Source organism: Strigops habroptila, chromosome 11, assembly GCF_004027225.2.
Source record: "Strigops habroptila isolate Jane chromosome 11, bStrHab1.2.pri, whole genome shotgun sequence".
Taxonomy (NCBI): Eukaryota; Metazoa; Chordata; class Aves; order Psittaciformes; family Psittacidae; genus Strigops; species Strigops habroptila.
Window position 1 is genome coordinate 35,860,484 of NC_046360.1, and position 20,785 is coordinate 35,881,268.

Below are 20,785 nucleotides of genomic sequence, written 5' to 3' on the forward strand. Positions count from 1 at the left end.
GCACCGCGACACACCGAGCGATACGGTACCGGGACTTGCAGTCCCGCCGCACCGGCACTAGGGGACACCGAGGGACACCACCAGGCAGTAGGGCACTGAGATTTGCGGTGCCGCCACAGCGGTACCGGGGCACACCAGGCACTACGGGCGGTGACAGGGTACACGAAGGGACTCCAGGCACTGAGGGGACATCAGGTGTCCCCCCCATTGCACCGAGAAACACCCGGCACTGAGGGACACGGCGGGGACAGCGAGCAGGGAGCGCCGAGGGGACTGGGGGGACAGCAGAGAACACGGTGCCCGGGGGGGTCAGCAGCAGCAGAGGGCGTCAGGGGACAGCAGGCAGCGGAGCCGAGTGGAGTTCAGCGAGTTTAATGAGCGCAGGACAAACTCCGACCCGACCCCCCCATGGCCCCCCACCCCGGTGCCCGGCCCGGCCCGCACCCCCCGCGGCAGTGCCCGCGATGCTCAGTCGACTTCTTCCATGCTGCTGTAGGAGGGGGCCGGGCGCTCGGCGGGGCTGGCGAAGCGCTCGGGGAGGCCTTCTGCGGCCGGGGCTCCTTCGGGGGCCAGGCCGGATCCGAACGGCACCGGGGGCAGACCCTGCAAGCAGAAGGTGGGGATGAGAAGGGAGACCAGCACCCTGCCCACCCATCTTCTCCCTCCCTGCTCCAGGGGGGGACACAGGGACCCCACACTGCACATAGAGCCAGGAGAGCAGGAGGCGATGGCAGCCCCCTGCGTGCCCGGGGGTACCTGCCTGCCAGGGGAGAGCCAGGCTGCAGCACGCTGAGCCTCTCCCCAGCCCGGCACTCGTGCCCCCGGGGCTGCCGCGGCCAGGGCCAGTCTGAGCAGAGCCCGACGCCCCGGCACAGGCGCGGGGCCAGCAGCGGTGAGGCCGGCTGCCAGCACAGGACCAGAGGGGATTTCCAAGGGCTGAGAGGGCCCTGCCGGCCACCCAGCTCCAGGCAGGGCAGGCAGGAGCATGTGGGTCCCGACCCGCAGCCGGAGCAGAGGGCACGGCCCCGGTGCCGGGCACTGAGTCAGCCCCACGAGGCCGGCGCTGCGGGTGAGCGGGGGAAGCCGCCGAGCCCCAGAGCTGCAGACAATGAGGTGACTGTAACAGGATGGACACCTCATGACCACGGCACAGCCCCGTGGCATGGACGCGGTGCGGCGCGGCACGGCACGCGTGCGGACAGGGGTGTGGGAGCAAGATGGGGGCTCCGGGCCGCGCTGCTCGAGCAGCAGGCACAAACACAGGAGAGCCTCTTCCCTGCCAAGCATCCTTCCCCAGGCAGCCAAGGGCACCGGCAGCGGGACAGCGACGGAGACGGAAAAGGAAGTCACAGGGCTCTGAAGTCACCTCTCACACCCAAACACGCCGGAGCAGCCCGAGCCACGCTCCGCCAAGGGCAACACGTCTCAATGTCAGACACCGCGGGAGCTGCAGCCCGTGGCCCAGCCCCACAGCACTGTGTGCTGCCGGGCTCCCCACGCCCTGCACGTGCCCCATGGCACCGGCAGCCAGAGCCCAGCCCTGAGCCCGCTGCAGCACAGGGTGCGCCCTGCACCCGGTGCAGCACACGGCACCGTCCCAGTGCCGGCTGCGCCAGAGCGGCCTCAGGCACAGGGAGGTGGCTCCAGTGCAGAGTCCCTGCCCCTGCGTGGGGGTCCCAGCACACCAGGACAGGGATGCTGCAGCTCTTTGGAAACCCGGCTTTATTAACGCACCGAGGTCCCACTGCGCTGCCCCAGCAGAGACCCGGCACTGGGGCACCCCCACGGTGCTGGTGGGTGCTCACCATGGGCACCCCAGCTCAGATTGCCCTGATCCACGGCAGGGCTGAGGGGGAAGCACACGAGCCCTTGGTGACAAGCCCCCAGCACGGGGGTGCAGTGCACAATACTCCTGGTGCAGGGGAAGATGCCACTTGGAAGCTCAATAGAAGGGACTGGGCTGACCCAGGAACCACAATCACACCAGCCCCAAGGGTCCTGCAGCAGCACAACTGGACCAGGAACTGTTTCAGGGCACCCTGCCCTTAGAGCAGCCTCTTGGCAGGTCTCTGCTTCTTTCTTGGGACACCAAGTGGAGGTGCTCAACATGCAGCATCAACATCCCTTCCTGAGCAGCAGGTAGTCACGAGCTCTGCCCTGCATGCAGCAAGGGTGAGGGAGGGCAGAGGGGTGCCTGGTTCTGGGCTGGCACAGAGATGCAGAGCAGACAGGCAGGAGCTGACAGCCCCACGACTTCCCTCGGTGAGTCCTTCCCGGCTGCTTGTCCTGCTGCCACGCAGCATGCCCCGGAGCCCTGCGCCCACAGCTGGCTGTGTGCCCGTGCCTATCTCCAGCGGGTCTGGTAAATGAGCGGGTAGAAGACGTTCAGGAAGAGAGCCACGATTGCGGCCGTGGTGGCCAGGACAAAGTATCTGACGCAGCCTTCATCTGGGTGCTGGGGGGTGCCCGGACTCCGCTTCTGGCCACGGGGCCTCCAGGGATTTCTTGCAGGCCTTTGGGGTGCCTCGAGCTGCAACTCTTGTTCTTCAGCCTCCAGTTCCTGCCAGATCAGAGAAGCCTGCGATGTGGAAACCTGCGTCAGCACTTGGAGAACACAACGGGCAACACCCCTCGCCATCCCCCGGGGCAGCGGCTGCGTGCCAGCCCAGCCCCGTGCCCAGCCAGCCGCCCGCCTCCCCATGCAGCACCAGCACCGTCGCGCCCGCCCCGAGGCGATGCTCTTCGGCAGCGCCGGTGCTCGCAGCAGGGTCTTCACGGGGCCACGGGGAGCGGAGCTGGATCCCGGTGGAACTGATGCGCTGGCATTGGTGGGTCCAAGCGGCGAGGGGGCAGGCAGCGGCCAATCAGAGCCCAGCGTTTGTGATCCCAACTGGATCTTTCAGCCAACAGCCAATCCAGAGGCAGCTGGGGCAGCAGGAGCGGGAGGCGCGGTCACAGCACAGCCAGTCACAGCTCTGCTTGGGTGGGTGGGGATGCTCCGGCAGCCAATCGTAGCCCAGCTTCCAGGAGGATTATCTGCAGGCAGCCAATCGCAGCCTGGCCCTTCACAGCGTGCCGGTGATCATGCAGAGTAGTTAATCAGGGCCCAGGTCTCCGGAGGGCACCCAGTGCCTGGGGGGATCCGGGTGATCCCGGCGGGATCCAGTGCACCCATCGCTGCGGGGATCTGGCAACGCCAGAGACCCACCAAGCCCTGGCGGGATCCAGTGCAGTCATCACTGCCGGATCCAGTGCGCCCATTGCTGTCGGATCCAATGCACCCATTGCTGCCGGATCCGGCACTGCCAGGGACCTGCTGAGCCCTGGTGCTGGGGGGTGTTACGGTGAGCCTCAGTGCTGCTGCAGGTTCCCAGTGCCAGCATGGGATGAGCAGGGCAGTCTGTAGCTCAGGAGCTGCTCCAGGACACGGACAGCCTCCCCGGACAGGAGCAGCCCGGACAGGCAGACACCAACTTGCCAGACAGCCGCTGGCTCCAAGGACAGGCAGCTCCTGTCCCCTGCCGAGAGCCAGGCTGCCAAAACCAGCGCCGGGCTGAGGAACGCACGAGCCAGACAGGCCCCATGCCTGCAGCCGTGCGGAGCTGAGCATCGTCCTCAGACCCTGTGTGTGCTGAGCACGGGGAGGGGAAGAGCTGCAGCACAGGATGCAGGGGGCTGGCCGGGAGGGCGCTGAGCCGTGCCCCCCCGGTGCCTGACGCTCACATGAAGATCAGCCCGCCCGTTCCCCGCCAGCGCACGCCGAGAGCACGGTGCCGCCGGCGCAGCCCTCCCTGCGGGGCAGCCCGGCAGCAGAGCCCGCTCCGGCAGGTCTGTCTCCAGCAGCATGCTGCCGACGCTGCCAGGCCTCTGGCTCAGTGCTGCCCTTTGCCTTTTTTGCACCTCGCTTGGCGCTGAGCTGGGCCCCAGCACACAGCATCCCCCCCCCCGCCTGCAGAGCGGCTGCAGAGGGCAGGTTCTCACTGCTCCCCGGCACAGCCAGCGCCTACCACACCGCTCACAGCCCGCCCCCGGTGCAGACCCCAGCGGGGCTGAGCCCTGTCCTGCACCCTCCAACCCTGATGACAAGAACCAGCTCTCCTATAGTCCCTCAGCGCAGGGACTGTCCCAAGCTAACAGCAACAACAGGGCACCACAGGCCCCAGCGCCTGGCCGGCGCAAGCTCTTCGGTGTCCAAGAGGGGCAGGCACCGCAGCGGTGCCATGCCAGGCTCCACGGGTGCTGGCAGAGACGGGCCAGGCCCTGCCTGATTCAAGGCTCTGTGGCTCCGACAGCGCCGAAAGGGACGCGAGCTCTCACCTGGCTGGCAGCAGCTTCGGCAGAGGGGGTGCGCTCGGCTCGGTGGTCCGGGGGGTGCCCTGGCAGGGGTCTCTCCACAGGAGAGTTCCTCCGGCGGTAGAACAGGACATAGGCGTATCTGGTTACCACTTGGCTCTCGTCCACGGTGGTGACTGTGCTGTCGTCGAAGAGCCGCCAGCCTGAGGAGGAGGGAAGGGTTAAAGCGAGCAGCCAGGCCACGGCAGGAGGAGGGCTGGGGACAGGGAGGTGGCGGATCCTCACCCACGTCGCTGCGCTGGCTGTTCTTGTCGTTGGGCAGGCGGGCGTACGCTGTGTAGTGCCCCCCGATCATGCCTCCGTAGTGGTTGATCACAGCGTACAGGTCGTACACGGGCAGCTGCTGCTCGCCCTTCCGGCCGATACAGAACTTGCTCAGGTCCAGGTTCCTGGGGAGAGACACGGGGACAGTCAGGGCATGACCGGTGTTAGCAGAGCAGCACAGGCAGTGCCAACCCAGGCACGTTGTCCCAGCCAGGCTCTCACCGGACGGGGAAGTCCACCATGTCATTGATCTTATCCCTCCAAATAAAGCTACGGAAGGAGAAGCGCTTGAGCTGGATGATGAGGACATTAGGCAGCCGCCACAGCATCAGCTGCTTGGAGGCTTCACGGTGCTGCTTGCACTTGGGGCAGTACCTGGGGGAAAAGTGTGCTCGTTATACCAGGGTGGGGAGAGCCTCAGGTCACCCCCAAGGTCCTCCACACGAGGGGATGCAGGAGGTCTCAGCCTCCCCTGCCAGGAGCAGCCAGCAGAGTCCTGTGGAGCGCTGGCATTGCTCCCTGCTGGCTTATGGCCTCCCCAGTGCGCAGGGAAGGGCAGCCCAACGCTCCTGCCTGCCAGCAGCAGCAGTGTGCAGGTCCAGGCAGCTCCCAGGAAACCCCCGCTGGTGCCTGGGCCCCCGCGCTGGAACCCCCCCTGCCGCCGTCCTCACCACGCTTCCTCCGGGGCCAGGACTTCGGGCTTGGTGAAGAGGTTGAGGCACTGCTCCAGGGTGAAGTGGCCAGCGCGGGCTGCTTCGCTGGCGGAGCCCGGGTCCTCCATGCACTCCAGCTCCTTGGATTCCACCAACACAAACTCCTTGAGGCGTTCGTTGTTCTTCCACACCAGGGCGAGGGAGCAGTCGTCTGTCAGCTCCAGGAGGGTGTCACCTGCAAAGGGGGCACATACCTCACATGCCTGTCCCACGAGCCTGGGCCAAGTCACTTTGCTGGGGCTAGAGGCGGTCTTGCTAATCCCAGCTCGATACAGCAACCAAACGCTGCTGCCAAGAAGGGACCCCATGGCCAGGTTCACCACTCCAGGGCAGCAGAACCCCTAAGCACCAGTGGGCAAAGCTGGCAGCACCTACATAACCAGCACTGGATGAGAACATCCCATTCAGACAAGAGGTGACCCACAGATCACAGATGCTCTGTGGATACAGGAGACTGAAGGGAATTGATCTATTTGCTGAGGAAAGCAGGAATGTCATATGCCAGAGAAGAGCTTTCAGGCTCTGTGCAGCAGAGCTCTGCCCTCCCCTATGCAAGATGCAGCTTTCAGCATCCAGCCTGGGGGCCGCCATCCCATCTGAGTTCACTTTGTGCTGGGCAGCTCCTGCCAGAGGCCATGAGGGGTGAAGGTTGCACTTCCCACGGCCCTGAGAGCTCACCTTTATCTTCCAGCTTGTACTCTCTGTTGGCAGCATCGATCTTGTTGATGTAGAACTGCGTGGCGCGGGCGCTCAGCGAGTCTGGAGTGTGCTGGTACCCAGGGATGGCAGCTGTGGGCAGGCAGGGACAGCTCTGTGGTGGCACTGCCTTGCGTGCCCTGCGTAGGGGCCAAGAATTCGCGGTGCCCCCACCCCCACCTCACATGCTATGGCCTTACAGGGACACAACCACGTGCCCCGTGTCCTTGACTATTTTTAGCAGGCGCCTGCCCCTGGCAAGCTGTGCTCCTCTGCCTTGCCCCTTCGCTGCACATTGCTGCCATCCCCAGACGAGCGGCTGGAAAACGTGACAGGCAAGCGGAGCGAGAGGCTGCTCCCGTGCAGCTGAGTCACAGCGAGGGAACCGCTGCGCTCGCAGCCCCGCGGGGCTCAGCCCTCCCATGGGAGGCTTCTGCCAGCCTCTGCCTTCCTTCCCACCCCTCCCACCGCAACGCAGCGCTCCAGCCCCGCCAGGTCTCGGCTCTGCAACCCCCCAGGGCAAGGCAGAGCGTGGGCAGGAAGGCATTTCAGGTGGGGCAACGCTGCCAAAACACAGCTCCCAGGGCCGCGTTTACGTCCCCAGGGGTCTCCAGACCCAGGTCACAACAGACACTGTGGTGGGAGGTCACCCCAAGGCGGGAGTTGCTCCTGTTTTGCCTTGGGGCTGCCCAGGCTCCCAGCACAGCCGTGGTGAGCACCGCAGCACCTCTTACCTTCTGGCTTGAGGGCTCGCTCATAGGACGGCTCCTTCTCGCAACAGCTATCGCCCTGTGACTCCACGTGCTCGGGGAAGCCCGAATCCAGGCTCAGCAGGGAACTCCTGGCTGGCAGCATCTTGCTCCGGACAGTGCCGGTGTCTCCCATGTCCGGGTGCAGTTCGGGCACAGCCGGTGACAGTGGGGGCTCCTGCAGGAGGCTGGAAGTCCTGTCCCCGTCCCCCAGCTCGGGGGCTGAGGTGGCTGACGCACAACTGCTCTTGGTGGGCAGGGGTTCCAGCTTGTCCGGGAGCAAAGGCTGCAGGCCCTGCTCCGGTGACATCCGTGCCAGCTGGAAGGGAGGCTGGAACACGCTGACCGAGTACCTGTGCAAGGAGGCGGCAGTCAGAGCGGGGCAGGCACAGGGCTCTGGGGCAGGAGCACCCTCCTTCCCTGCACCCTCACCTTGCGTAGCCCTCCAGCAGCTGGGCCAGGCGGGCGTAGGTGAGGCGGGACTCAGGCACGCTGATGAGGAAGGGGAAACCGATGTTCTCGGGGCGGCACAAAGCCTTGTGGTCTGGCCAGTGGGTTTTCTGACATGCCCTGTAACACATACAGCCCCTGCTGAACCCAGCACCGTGACCAGCCCGGGCAGGAGCACAAGGCCAGAGGGGTACAGTGGGGATGAGGGGAGCATCATGAGCCAGACTGGCTCCTTCCCATCCCACCCAGTGGAGGATGAATAATCCCATCCAGCCCTTCAAACACAGGAGACCCTCCCTCGCTGGCAGCCAACTCACACGTTGCAGTAACCGACTCGATAGCACCTCGTGCAGCGCTTGAGCTTCTCATCCTCCGAGAGCTGCTTCTTCTGGCAGGCTGCACACTTGGACACGGGGCCGCTGGGCACCTGCGGACGCTGCAGGAGAAAGGACCCATTGGGCAGGGAAGGGCACCTGGGCAGGACAAGGCAGCCTCGGTGGGCATCGGCGCTCACTGCAGCTCGTCACGCTTGCTGCAGCTCTCCCCCTCCTGCTCAGCTCCACAGGTAGTCCCAGTGTTCCCCCTCTTACCTGCTGGACCTGCAGCTCCACCACCCGCTCCTTGGCCAGCTCTGGGGACAGCACCTCGAAGCAGAACAGCAGGTCCGTGGGGGAGACTGTGTCGAGCGAGTTGGATGGCAGGAACATGCGGTGGAAGTGATTCTTGATCACCTGCCAGGAAAGCAGAGCAGGGCTGCGAGGGCTGTCCCACGCTTCCTCTCCTCGGGAAGCACCAGCCCTACAGTGAGCTGTGGGACAGCAGCACCACAGGGATGCTGTGCTCACCTCCCCACACTGCCAGGGGAGGATGGACATCCCCTGCCCTCCTGATCTGCCCAGCAGCACCCTGTGCATGACGCTGCCACCCACAGACAAAACCCATCCCATGGACAGGTTGGCTATGGACAAGTTACTATCAGTAACCATGACCCCTGCAGAGCTGTGGGAATCGGGGCACCCACAGGAGCAGCCCGTGAGCACCCTCACCTCTGCCAGGCGCAGGTTCTCTGGTTTCACACGCACGCTGTGGGCCACCGAGTCAAGCACCTCCATGGCACTGGAGTTCTCCTTGCTGATACTCACGAGGAACTGCCACCAAGAGAGTGCCACATCAGTCACACCACACCAAGGCATGCGGGAGCCTTACTTAACACAAGGCTTAGCCTGTTGGCACAGGACCAGCTGCCTGGGACATCTCCAGGAGCATTCTCAGGCTCCCTCCCCACCACAGTAGATGATGTTCTTTACCTTAATGGGTTTCTTGTGCGGCTCCTTTGCAAAGTAGTAGACAGTCAGCACCTTCTGTTTCTGAGGGAGGGGCACGGGGAGGTACAGGAATGGGTCAAAGGTGATGGATACCTGCAGATGAGAGAACACGCTCAGTTGTGGGAAGCACTTGTGGCCAAGATCAGTGGGGCAGAAGCCTCAGCCTTGCCCTGTGATGTGCTTTTTGAGGGGCAGGAGCCTGCTGCTGCACAGCCAGGATGGGACAGAGCCTCCGGAGCTGCCCTACCTTGGAACACACTGGGCACACCAGCTTGGATTTGTACTGGCCCTGGAAGAGGTCCACAACGAAAGAGTCGTTCCTCATCTTGTGCCGCTGCCAGGCCTCCTCCGCTACCACCTGCGGGGAGAAAGGGCTGAGCAACACACTAAACCACCCAGCCTGGGGCTGCTCTCCCAGGGGAAGGCCGTCCTCACCTCGTCAGGCCTCCCATCCGAGTCCACAGTCTCTGTGTAGGGCTTGTTCTGGATGCGGTTGAGGTCCTCGTGCAGGCCATCGAGCAGGAAGGCCATGAACTCCTGAGCGTCGTGCTGGGCATAGCCAGTGAACTGGCTGGCCTTGCTGGCCACGATTGCCTGGGGGAGCACAGTGCTCAGGGCTGGCCAGCAGCACCACTGCCCCCCACACAAAGCCTGGCTGCACCACCCGCATCCACCTCCTGCTCTGCGGCACTGACAGGGCAGGAAGGCACCCACAGACGACCCAGAGCAGCTCCTGCTTGGCCCTGCTGCTGCCTGCAGCCCTACCTTCAGTTTCGAGGGCTGGAAGGCATGGTGTGTGCCCTTCCACAGCGCTCGCAGCAGCATGGCAAAGCCGATGGCCAGGCGGCCCCCCGTCCCCAGCGGGTTGTTGTAGTTGATTTCCGACTCAAAGGACCGATCTGTAAGAGATGGAGGGGATCAGGGTGGCCTCTGGCTGCACCGTCCCAGTGCCCGGCTCCGAGGCTCCCGGCCTGGGCTCACCATGGAAGTAGTCACGCAGCTCCCGGGTGTTGGACAGGGACTGGATGACGCTGTTCATGAAGCAGGTGTTGCCCAGGTTCACCAGCCCCGTGAAGCCAGGCAGACAGACCTTCTTCTTCTCATCCTCGTCCTCATCGTCCTCCACGCTCTCGGTGCTCACCGGGCTGTGTGTCATCGGTGGCACCATGCACGTTGGTTTGGGCTGCCAAAGCAGAGGGGGGTGTGAGGGTGATGCTTTTGGGGAACACCACGGGAACCCAAAAGCCCAAGACACCCCCTAGAAAGGGCTAGAATCATCACACTGTCTCTCACCAGGGCTGGAACAGACAGGCCAACCACCCCTAATGCTGCCAGCTATAACTGAGCAGCGCTGCCTCCCCCTCCAGGAACAGTTTGCCAGTCCCCAGAGTGACACCAAGGAGCTGGGGTCCCATTAAAGGGACAAGCAGCCTCCCCTTTTCCCCCCACCCAGGTGAGACCCAGCGTGGCCCCACTCACCGATGGGATGTGCGGCTCTTGCTTCACTGCCACGTGCTCTTGGGCCGTACGTGCTGCCACACCATCCAGACCCCCATCTTCCACACGTGGCTTCTCTTTGTCGCTGGCTCGGGCCTCTTCCTTGCTGGACAGGGGGTGCTGGTTGCTGCCGGGGGGGTTCTTGTCCAGGGGGGTAGGGCCTGTAGGCATGGCAACCTTTGCACCACCCACTGCACCTTAAAAAGGGGGAAGGGTGGGCCTGTGGTTAGCAGCACCGCGCTGCCCATGGCAGGGCTGAGCCCCCCGGCCCGTGCTCACCCACAGGCTCTCTCTTACCCCTCTTCCCTGTGAGCAAGGGCAACAGCAGTGCCCTGCCCACTGCACCTGGCTCACCCCACATCCCTCCTACCTGCACCCGCTCAGCCCCTCTCCATCCCCACCACAGCTCCATGCCGGAGGCCCCAGCACCGGGCGGCGGTGGGGAGGGCCCGTGCCCCTTTGGGGTGCAGCAGGCAGCAGCAAGACAAGGAGGCAGGGTGCAGACCTCGTGTGGCTGGAGCCTCCAGCCCGCCCCAGCGCTGGCTCTGGCGTTTCTTCAGGCAGACGTTGATGCGAGACAGGGTGAAGTTGTACGTGCATTGGTTCGGCTCAATAAGGTTCCTGCAGCAAGACAAGCAGCAAGTCAGGAATGCCCCAGACCCACCCCCCAAAGCAACCTCAGGCATGATGAAGCCTCTGCAAGGCAGGGCCGTGGCCTCCAGGGACCCAGCCAGCACTGATCCCAAGGTGGCCCTGGCAAAGCAGGGTGAAACCCTCGAGCCTGGCCACAATGAGCACACAGCAGGCCTCTTTCCTGGCTCCTTGCTCCACATGCCCCCTTCTGCTGGACATCTCACCCAAACTGCACACAGAGTCCCCAGGAGCTCTAGAACAGGCTAGAGGGGAATTGTAGGCAAGGAGATGCTGGGATTTCCTCCCCTGCAAGCCTCCACAGCAAGCCAAGGCAGCCCAGGCTTGGGGCACTGGTGCAGCATGGTGTAAGGGAGACCCCCATGTGCAAACATGAGCATCCCCTGCACACACACATCAGCTGGGACTGCCTCCTGCTCCAGCTCTGCACTCCCAGCTCCACTGCCCCAGGTGCAGGAGCCGTACCTGAGCTTCACCTGCCACCGGAACACTGTGTGGGGCCCACAGCCAGGATGGAGGCGAAGGAAGTTTGTGTCGCTGCAAAGAAATGGGAAGCAAGTGAGAAAAGGTGAATAAAGCCGTAGCCCAGCCCCAGCCAGGAGCTCTGCAGCAGCCTGGCACCATCCAGAGGCACATTTGTACCTTGTCTGGAACACCAGCGTGAAGTCTTGCTCCCGGAACAACACTTTGGATGTCTCCTTGTGGATCTCCTTCACGTAGACGTGCACCACCACCAGGTCATTGCCCTTCTCGTATGAGTCATTCTTGACAAAGGTCAGGCTCACAAAAGGCTCTGGCTCTGAGGAAAGCCGTGGAGAGAGATGTTATGTTCCTGGCACGCTGAGGCAGCACCAGAGGCTGACCCAGGAGAGGTCCCACACGGACCTTCCTGACCAGGCTGACTCCTTGGTTCCAGCCACTCACCATCAGCTGCTGCTTCCAGAGCCACGTCATCCTTGGACCAGTCCCTCTTCTCACCGTCCCTGCCCAGGGGAGGGGTGGCCACTGGGGCAGCCTTGGAGCTCTCCCCCAGCACAGGCTGTGTGCAGTCCCGGCCCCGCAAGGCCTCAGCAGGGCTGCCTGGCTGCAGGACTCTCTTCTCCACACAGGTAGCAATGCAGTGGGGGAACGCCTCTGTGGTAGCTGCGAGGGGAGGCATCTCCACAGGAACTGTCTCCTTGGCCAGCACCACCGCCTTTCAAGAGACAGATACACACAATGACAAACAGACACGGCCACTCCGGAGCTGTGGGGGTCACCTCCTGCTCCCCCCGTGCACCCCATGCTTGGCTCGGCTCCTTTAGCACCACAGTCCAGGACTGTGCGGCCCTCACGTTGTCCTCTCCTCCACCACAGCACCACCCGTGGCACCCCAAAGCCCATCTCATCAGCAGGGATGGGTCCCTGAGTGAGCAGCATCCCCCGCACCAGCGCTGAGGGTGCAGAGGTGTCCTCGGGTACCTTCTCCAGTGGCATGGTGAGGTCCGTGAGGGCTGAGGGCGCATCAGCCTGGCTGGCCCTGCCGTTGCGGCGGCTCCCGGCCCTCCCGCTGTGCCCTTTGCTGGGCTCCACGCTCCCGGTGACTCTGGCGTTCGGCTCCTCTTCAGTGGGAGCCACTTTGAGGTAAACTGCCCGCTTGGCGCTGGGGCCGCTCTGCGTCCCTGGGCTGGCTGGGCTCTTCCCTCCCAGGGCCTCGCTCCTTCCCGGAGCACGTTTGGGGTTGGAGGCTTCCCGCCGGGATCTCGGCAGCTCTGCGCTTTCAGCCCGTGGCTCTTCAGAGGCCAGCTCTGCAGAAGCAGCCTTCTCCTTCCCGTTCTCCCAGCACACGGCCCCTTTGGCCAGCTCTTTGGATCCATCTTTCCTTCTCTTCTGTGAAGAGCAGCAGAGCACGGTGGGGAGGTATCCAGGCAGCAGCACCCCTCGCGTTCCCTGACAGCCCCTCACCCTCACTGCCCTTCCCCAGGGTGTGCCAGAGCTCTGCTTCAGATCCTGGAGGCTTTGTGGCAGGCAGAAACTGGGTACAACAATGCTCCCCTCCCTGGGACACAGGCAGCTGGCTCACTGCCCTCATGCAGCACGTGCCCCATGAGCAGAGAGTGAAACCCTCACCCCAGCTCCCCTGGGCTCCATGAGCTCCCTCAAAAGGCAGATCCTCCCCTCCTCACCAGAAGCGAAGACCAGGTATGGAGCGGGATCTTCTTCTGAAGCACAAGATGCAGGAAGTTGCCCTTTTTGCACTGGACCTTGCTGCAGGAGCCCTCAATCTCCTCGTAGAACTGACAGCTCCACTGGCGCCCGTCTGCAAGCAGAGGGGGACCAGCACCTCAGGCAGAGCTCCAGGCAGCTGTCACCTAACCCACAGCCTCCTTTCCCCTGCCCCAAGGATCAAGGAAGCACTCATCCAGCGCCAAGGAGGCTGCAGGCAGGCTGCCACCATACCCCAGGAGCTTGCAGGGCTCCAGCCAGCTTCCCTGGGTCTGCTTTGTACATCTGGCTGGCCTCCTTCCCGGAGGGAAGGCCCTGGGCCTCCCTGCCTTCAGAGCACAGTCACTTCTCCGAAGGATACCCAGGGCTGACCCAGTCATCCCAGTGTGCAGGGCACAGAGAAGCACCAGCGCAGCAGTGGGCACTTGGGCACTTGGTGCAGAGGCCAGCTCCTGCCCTCCCCAGCTCTACAACCTTCTTCTTTTACACTGCTCTCCTGTGAGCCCTGCCTGCTGGCTGAAGCTGTGCCAGCTGAGAGCAGGGCACTGCCTCTGAAGGAAAGGTTTTATGCCTGCCTGGATCAGCCCCACATCTAGCCCAGAGCTGTGCCAAGCCCCACTGGAGAAACACCCACAGCACTCTCTCTGTTCCCCACCATACCTGGCAGTTTGACCACACAGTCCGTGTCAGTGAAAGCAGCATCCACATCCTCCACCTTCAGAGCTTCGCTGCCCAGATTCAGCTTGACAATGATCTCATCAGCATTCTGCTTCCAGTCCAGCAGCAGCTCTAGGAACAGGGAGGGAAATGTCACCCACACGCTGGGGCATGAGCCGGCAGTGCCCACTCCTTGGCTGAGGAACATGAGCCTCAACACACACTTGATTCAAGGAGGTCATTGCAGGTGACACTCACAACCTGCTCCCATGGGACAGGCCACAAACAAGAGCACAGGTTGTGCCAGGGCAGGTGAATCCCAGTGGGAACTGGAGGGATCAGAAACCCACTGCTGGTGGGTCTCACCACAGGCAGCAGCTGTGGCTGGAAAAACGGGTGGCTCCTGCCAACGACAAAGCAATTCCTGCTTTCCCAGGGAATGAGGAAGCCACAGAATGACTCTGGGGGATTCGAGTGGACTCTGACCACAACCAGAAATTGCCACTTCCCTTTTGCATATGCAAACCAAGCAGCCTGGCTGCAGCCATCCGGATGCACACCAGCGCTGTGCTCCCGCCGGATGAGCGCTGCTGACAGCGCTGAGACAGGGGCAGGCCCACCAGGAACACCTCGGCGGTGCAGCAGCAGCACTCTGCTGCAGGCAGAGCCTCCACCAGGTGCCTGCCAGGCTCCACATCTGGCCCTGGGGTCTTCAAGCCAAAAAGGTGATTGAAATCACTTTCATTTCAATCAGGTTTGTTCTATGCTCTGTAGCACGAGGATGTCCTAATCTGTCCTCAAAGAAGGCCTGGACCAAGGCAGAAACCTGCCACCAGATCCCAAACCACGGATGAGATAGGTTGGGATCTTCCCAGCCCAGCATGGTCCCCTGCTCCGAAACAAGCAGGACAGATGCTGGTGGCCATGTGTGCCTGGGCTGTGCTCAGTGGCACTGTGTCACCTGAGCTGGACACAACCAGGGCCTCCTCCTTGCAGACAGCCCTTCCCACTGCACACCGGAGAAGGTGCACCCTTCTGCACCCTGGGAAGGCCGTATCCTGTTAAGACAAAGGCTGCAGCAAGGGAGCACTCAGGTTAGTTCTGCTCAATGCCAGGGCGTGGGACAAGGACAAGGTGAGAGCTTCGGATCCCTGTGCACAGGGCACTCCATGGCCATGCACGGACAGCCGCTGCACACCTCGACTTACCCTCCTCTGAGTCCTTCTCCTGGGCAGCCTCAGCCTGCTCGAGCTCAGAGCGAGACACTGGTGGGCAGAGAAGCAGAACGTGGGCAGGTCTGTCACTGGCACCTCAGAGCATGGGCTGGTGTGGATGCCCAACACTTCACACATTACCTCCTTCTCCCCTGAGCCTCCGCCCAGGCCTCTCACCCTGCATGTGCTGCTCACTTCCCTCCTCTGCTTCCTCACACCTCTCCATTCCCCACAGCCCTGCCTGCAGCACCACAGCAAGTCAGCCCCCAGGACAGCTGCTCTGGGCCACACCACCATATCCCAGCCTAACCAGCACCACAGTGGGAGCAACACGACATCACTGCAGTGCACGGTGATGCTCTGAGGCACGTCTCAGCGCTTGTGGTAACCAGGCTGTGTGTCCCCGCTCAGCCCTTCCGGCCTTAGAGGAGCCCTGCCTGGATCCGACCGGGAGAACCTGATGTTTGGTTGTGCTCAAACCAATCCTGCTGTAACGAGAACACCACGTGGCCCAGCTGCACTTTAACATTTCCATTCCCGCACAAGCTGCCAATGCCCACAGCCAAAACCTCCTGCCAGATCAGGCTGGGCAACCAAACCGACCTGACACCTAATCCCTGCTCCCCACAGGACGAACTCCAACAGCCAGAAGCATCTCAGGGCCTGCTCCACCCCCAAAAGGGTGGTGAGCTCTGCCAGGCAAGGGCCTCAAAGCAACAGCACCTCATCCTGGAGCAGAGGAACAGCAGCAATGGGAGCTGTGGTCTCCACCCTGGAGCACTCAGGGGGCTGTCACCACCTCCCTTTACCAGCTACAAACCAGCACGAAACCTCTGCTGACCACCACAGTTGCTGGTGAAGAGGTGCTGGTGGTGTGAGAAGCGCTGCAGCAGCACTGCCTGGAGGATCTACAGCTCGCTGCAGCCCCCTGCCAGCCCTGCACGGAGGGGATGTACGGAGATACAGCCACCTCCCATGCAAGAGAAGGTACTACTCTGCACCCCGGGATTTCACACCAGGGACTGCCGCCGTTCCAGCACAGCCCTCATTTACCTTGGCCTACAAAACACGCTGTGATTTTGAGGTTACAACAATCCTAACGGAGCAGGCACAGAAATGCAGCCGCTCTGCAGGGCCTGCATCCTGCCCGCAGGCATTCCCTACACCTGAAGTGTCACTTTTGGCACCGCATACACAGAGGGAATGACTCCGCAGCAACGATTCCACTGCAGCCACACCTTGGCCTGACACGGAAGCTAAAGCACCAGCCCCACCCAGAGGCCCTGCATCTGGCCTCAGCAATCCCATGGGATCCTGCACCTCCAGCTGCAGGAGCACCCACAGGCTTCAGTCTCACTTCCCTCTGGGTCAGGGCAGCTCAGCCCCAGCCAAAAGCAGAGTCTAGAAACAACCACCGAGGCCAACTCCAGGCTTAAGCTACCAAAGCCACAGGCCCGACCTTCCTCACACAGCTGGGGCTAAGGAAGGAGGTTACAGGTCTGGAGAGGACAGTGTGCAGAAGAGGATCCCGCCTCACTCGGGTTACCATAAGCTGCAGGAAGTGCTTAGTTAAATCTGCTTATCCAGCAGCAGATGGCTGCGGGGCTGAGAAACCACAGGCCTGCTCCCCACAGCGCTGCCGAGGGGCTCTCACCTTCCTTGCTCTCCTGGTTGGCTCGATCCTTCTGCTTCTTCTTGTTGGCGGCATCATCCAAGCCCCGAGACACCCTCCTCTGGCCGGGGGCATTGGTGCTGCTGGACATCTTCAGCCGTTTGGAGGACACAAACGGCCCGCCGGGGTCGGTGATGGAGTCTGGGTCAGGGGTGCGACGTTTTCTTCCTGGCCCAGCTATCTTGGCGACTCTCTGTGGTCAAACTCTCTGGCAAGGAACTGGTGGCCTAAAGAGAGGAGAGAGCGAGCGTGGCAGGAGGAGCAAGCGGAGGAGACCCGACAGCATCAGGATCCACGCTCTGCCCCAGGCCAGTGCCCTCACACAACCCTCGCTGTGGCACTGACGGGAAGCCCCACGCAGCGCTGGGTGAGGAAACCTACCTCATCACAGCTGTTACAGCACTTACTGCCAAAAACATGGGCCTGTCAGAGCTCCCGACATACAACCGGGGGTCTTCCATGTGGGGCACACATTAAACACCTGGAAAGCAATTATTGTCATGCTCGTGGCTCCTGTTACAGCAAACCCTGGCCCAGAGGAACCGCCGCTGGCACTAACAACACCCGGAGGCAGAAGTGAGGCCATGGGGCAGCCCCAGGGGGTGAAACGCAGCCCGTGGGGCCAGGCTGCCCCATGGCTGCGGCCGCGGCTATTTCAGTCAAGCAGCGCCCCATGTAAGAGGGCGGGAGCAGGAGCAAGTAACGCCCTAAGAAGGAAGAAAGGGGAGAAGCAGGAGCAGCTCCGGCCGGGCTCCTGTGACAGATGAGCGCGGAGCTCGCTGGCAGGAGCTGAGTTCCTCCTGTCCAGCCCCCAGCTGGGAGCTCACCCAGCACCGCTGCACCTTGTGTATTCATCTCCCCGCCGGGTTACAGACAGCAGCAGCAGCGGGGCCAGGGCTGGAAATGGGACACCTCTGCTCCTGCTGCCCCGGGGAGACCGCAGGGCGCTCACTGTGCCCCCTTACACGAGCCCTCGCTCCCCTGCGGGGTTTGGAGCTGCTGAACCAGAGGCTGCTCGCGGTGTCCCGCTCTCTGGTTTCTCCCTTGGGTGTTCATGGCTTTGAGAGAGGAGAGGCGGAACAAGCTACTGACAACGGTCCCACTCGAGGTGGAGGCAGGGGAAGCAGAGAGCCGGGAAGGCTTCTTCCTCCCTCGCTGACCCTGGTAGCACTCGCTGCCTGCAAGGGTTTGCCACATGGATCCTGCCCACCCTGCAGCAGCTCCTGGAGCACTAATTCAGAGCCCATCCTGCATCCCTGCTCCGGTCTGAGCACACAGAGCTGAGCCAAACAGCACCGTGTTCCAGCCCAGCTGCACCGAGCCTGCCTCTGCCTCCCTGCCCTCAGAACAGCCTGTTCTGCCCTCGCCCCTGCACCAAGAACAGAGCCCACAGCTCTGCTCAGGCACAGCCAGGGCCAGGAGGCACCTCCATGGGAAGCACTTACTTAGAGGGAGCACGCTGGTGGCTCTGTGCTGCCTGCCCCACATCACCGGAGTGCTTGTGTTCTGTAAATGCTCAGGGCAACAAGGAGCCACAACCAGGGAGTTGTAGCCACAAACAGAAGGGACCCCAGAGAGGCAGGTCCTGCCCTGCCCTCAGCCCTGGCACAGCCAGCCCCACGCCAGGCACTGTGCCCAAACCATTCCTCTTCACTCAACCCTCCCTCGTAACCAAGAGCCACGGACGCCAAGCGAAAAGCTCAGCGCCGAGTCCAGCCCAGCTGCCTGGCACAGACACCTCCCGCTGCTGTGCGGAGGGGCCAAAACCACCTGGAGATGAGGAAGGGGCTGGCCCCAGCCCTGGAGGGCTTGGGAGGACACAGGAGTGCCACCCCCGAGCTGCTGCACATGCTGGGTGTCCCCGGGACACAGCAGCACCCCTGGCTGCAGAGGGAACGGGCAGGGCCCCTCGCTGTGGTGTGCGGGGCTGGGTCTGACACCAGCAGCACGCTGTGCCTCAGCTCCAGTCCCCGCTGACACCGTAACACGCCAGCTGCAGACAATTCCCAGCGCTGGGAAAGCGAACCTGGACTTGGGAAACCTGGGAAAATGCCTTTTGTTGAGTTTCTTTTGCCTCTATGGTGAGAGCCCCAGGAGGAGCAGGAGAAACTGCAACTGCCTCATGCAGGGCCCGGTGAGGCTCCATCGCCTCCTTCCTGTGCCTCTGGAAGGGTGGCACAGGGGCAGGGTGACAGCAAGCTGAGCAAGGACCATCCCCGGCCCAGGAGGGTGTGAGGAGAGCCACAGGGCTGTGTGTCTGCTGTCCCTCCTCCGGGAGAATCCTCACACCTCTGTGAGGGCTCAGCTCCCTCAGGTGCTCTGCTGCCAGTGATTCCTAACAGCAGGAACCAAGCTGGAGCTCTGCCCAGTTCCAGAGTGATGGCAGCCCGAGGCCACTGTGGGCACCACGGGGTTTTGGAGCAGCGCAGGCAAAGCACTGGTTATTCCCATTCACCTCTTCTAATCACAGAATCATGGAATGGTTTGGGTTGGAAAAGACCTTAAAATCACCCAGCTCCAACCCCCTGCCACGGCCTGAGGCTTTCTGCCTCTCTGCCAGCGGGAAGCACACAGCCAGGCAGGACAGCAGCCCCGGGACACGCAGGGCACAGAGGGTTTGGCACTGCGGGAGCTGCTGCAGGGGAGCGATGGTGAAAGGCCACGCTGGGTGGGCGCCAGGGGAACCTCCAGGGCACCGGTACAGGAGCTCAGTCAATCCTCCTCGAAGCCAGGAAAGCCTGGCCACGCTGCTGAGAGCTGCCTCCTCCTCCCTGCTGCCCAGCCCCGGGCTGGTGCGAGCACCCGTGTGGCTGCAGCGTGTGCCTGATCAAGACACCAGCCAGAGGGAAACGCTGCCTTGTCCCAGAGCAGTTCCCCATCCCAGCTCATGCTGGGGCTACACAAACACTTCCACTGGCCAGAGGAGAGGGAAAAGTCAGGAATAGGAGGGGTCGGGAGAAAGGCTGTGCCTTCCCACGGCAGCGCCAGCCCTGGCTAGTGTAAATGCTCAGGGAACAACAGCCGAAGGTGCACAACAAGAGGTAATTTGCCCCCTGTGTTTGGGGCACATTTAGCAGGAAGAGGCCCCCTGGTTCTGCCCTCAACACCCGAAAGCCTTTGCTGGGGTTGCTGTGGAAGAGGTTAGCTAGCCCCCAGCTCATCCTTCCCCACTCTTAGCTCCTCTGTGTCCCAAATCCAGCCAGCAGAAACACTTCCCATGCACACAGGTACTTCCATCACCTGCTCCTTATTCCCCCTAAGAGACCAGAGACCTCCAGACCCAGCTCATCTCTTCCTTCAGCTTCCCGGAGTGCTGACACACAGCTGGGCCAGGACAGGCACAGACCCCGTGCAGTGCATGGAGGCCCCACCGCCCCCAGCCCCTCACAAGCCTCGGGGGAGGATGAGCCCGACAGGACCCCCCGGCGTGTCCCGCGCTGCCGCCCCGCATCCGCCGAAGGGAAAGCGGCGGGAACCGCGCAGGGGCCCCGCAGTGGAGCATCGGCTCACGGCACCGGCTGCACCCGCGGCGCGACCCGATGTGCCCTCCCCCACCCCACCGGGCCTCACACCGCCACCGGGGCCCTGCCCGCCACGGCCCTGCCGGCCCCTGCCCCGCACTCCCGGTTCCGCACTCGCTGCCGGCCCCACCGCCCCGCACACACCGCTCGCACACCCCACACTCACTGCCCGTACCGCACACGCTCACTGCTGGCCCGCACACACACGGAACACACCCGCACACACTCACTGCCGCCCCGCACACACACACCCGGTCCCGCATACACACGCACACACCCCGCACACCCACACACACACACCCGCACACACTCACTGCCGGTCCCGCACACACACACACACCCGCACACACCCGGCCCCGCACACCCGCACATCGCGCGCACACACACACTCACTGCCGGCCCGCACACACCCGGTCCCGCACACACCCCGCACACACCCCGCACACACACACACCCCGCACACACACACTCACTGCCGGCCCCGCACACACCCGGTCCCGCACACATCCCGCACACACACACACCCCGCACACACACACTCACTGCCGGCCCCGCACACACCCGGTCCCGCACACGCCCCGCACACACACACTCACTGCCGGCCCCGCCGCTCCGGTCGGTTTTGTTTGGAGCCGAAGTTCCGAGCGGGCCGACACCGGAGACAGGCCCGAGCCCGTGACGCACTTCCGGAAGCCGGCGGCTGACACCACGTGACGCGGGAGCGCGATCGGGAGGGCGGGGGTAGGGTGGGAAGAAAAGGGCGGCCACGTGACCACCCGCCGAAGCCGGCCGCTCGGCGGCGCCATGGCAACGACGCC

At 63.2% G+C, this 20,785-nt stretch overlaps 1 protein-coding gene and 1 long non-coding RNA gene across 8 annotated transcripts; both read right to left on the reverse strand.

Moving 5' to 3' along the window:
- Window positions 1-357: 357 nt before the first annotated feature.
- On the reverse strand, window positions 358-20,687 carry USP19 (ubiquitin specific peptidase 19). Of its 7 annotated transcripts, XM_030502379.1 has the most exons (28): window positions 20,564-20,671; window positions 16,828-16,927; window positions 16,429-16,673; window positions 14,769-14,828; window positions 13,564-13,692; window positions 12,864-12,997; window positions 12,160-12,567; window positions 11,623-11,893; window positions 11,341-11,497; window positions 11,164-11,235; window positions 10,553-10,668; window positions 10,030-10,244; window positions 9,532-9,733; window positions 9,316-9,449; window positions 8,986-9,144; window positions 8,798-8,908; window positions 8,533-8,643; window positions 8,272-8,373; window positions 7,816-7,956; window positions 7,543-7,661; window positions 7,208-7,345; window positions 6,761-7,128; window positions 6,009-6,119; window positions 5,289-5,505; window positions 4,840-4,992; window positions 4,579-4,742; window positions 4,318-4,496; window positions 358-603 (listed from the first exon to the last, which is right to left on the reverse strand). In XM_030502379.1, the coding sequence occupies exons 3-28, from the start codon at window positions 16,535-16,537 to the stop codon at window positions 469-471; spliced, it is 4,215 nt and encodes a 1,404-aa protein (XP_030358239.1). In that variant the 5' UTR covers window positions 16,538-16,673; window positions 16,828-16,927; window positions 20,564-20,671; the 3' UTR covers window positions 358-468. The 7 variants fall into 7 exon arrangements, with proteins under 7 accessions (XP_030358239.1, XP_030358240.1, XP_030358242.1 ...); XM_030502380.1 differs by lacking the exon at window positions 16,828-16,927 and having other exon boundaries at window positions 14,769-14,825; XM_030502382.1 differs by lacking the exon at window positions 16,828-16,927 and having other exon boundaries at window positions 10,030-10,208.
- On the reverse strand, window positions 2,952-3,579 carry LOC115614925. Its single transcript, XR_003993893.1, has 2 exons — window positions 3,241-3,579; window positions 2,952-3,177 (listed from the first exon to the last, which is right to left on the reverse strand). It is a non-coding gene; the product is annotated as an uncharacterized LOC115614925 (long non-coding RNA).
- Window positions 20,688-20,785: the final 98 nt, after the last annotated feature.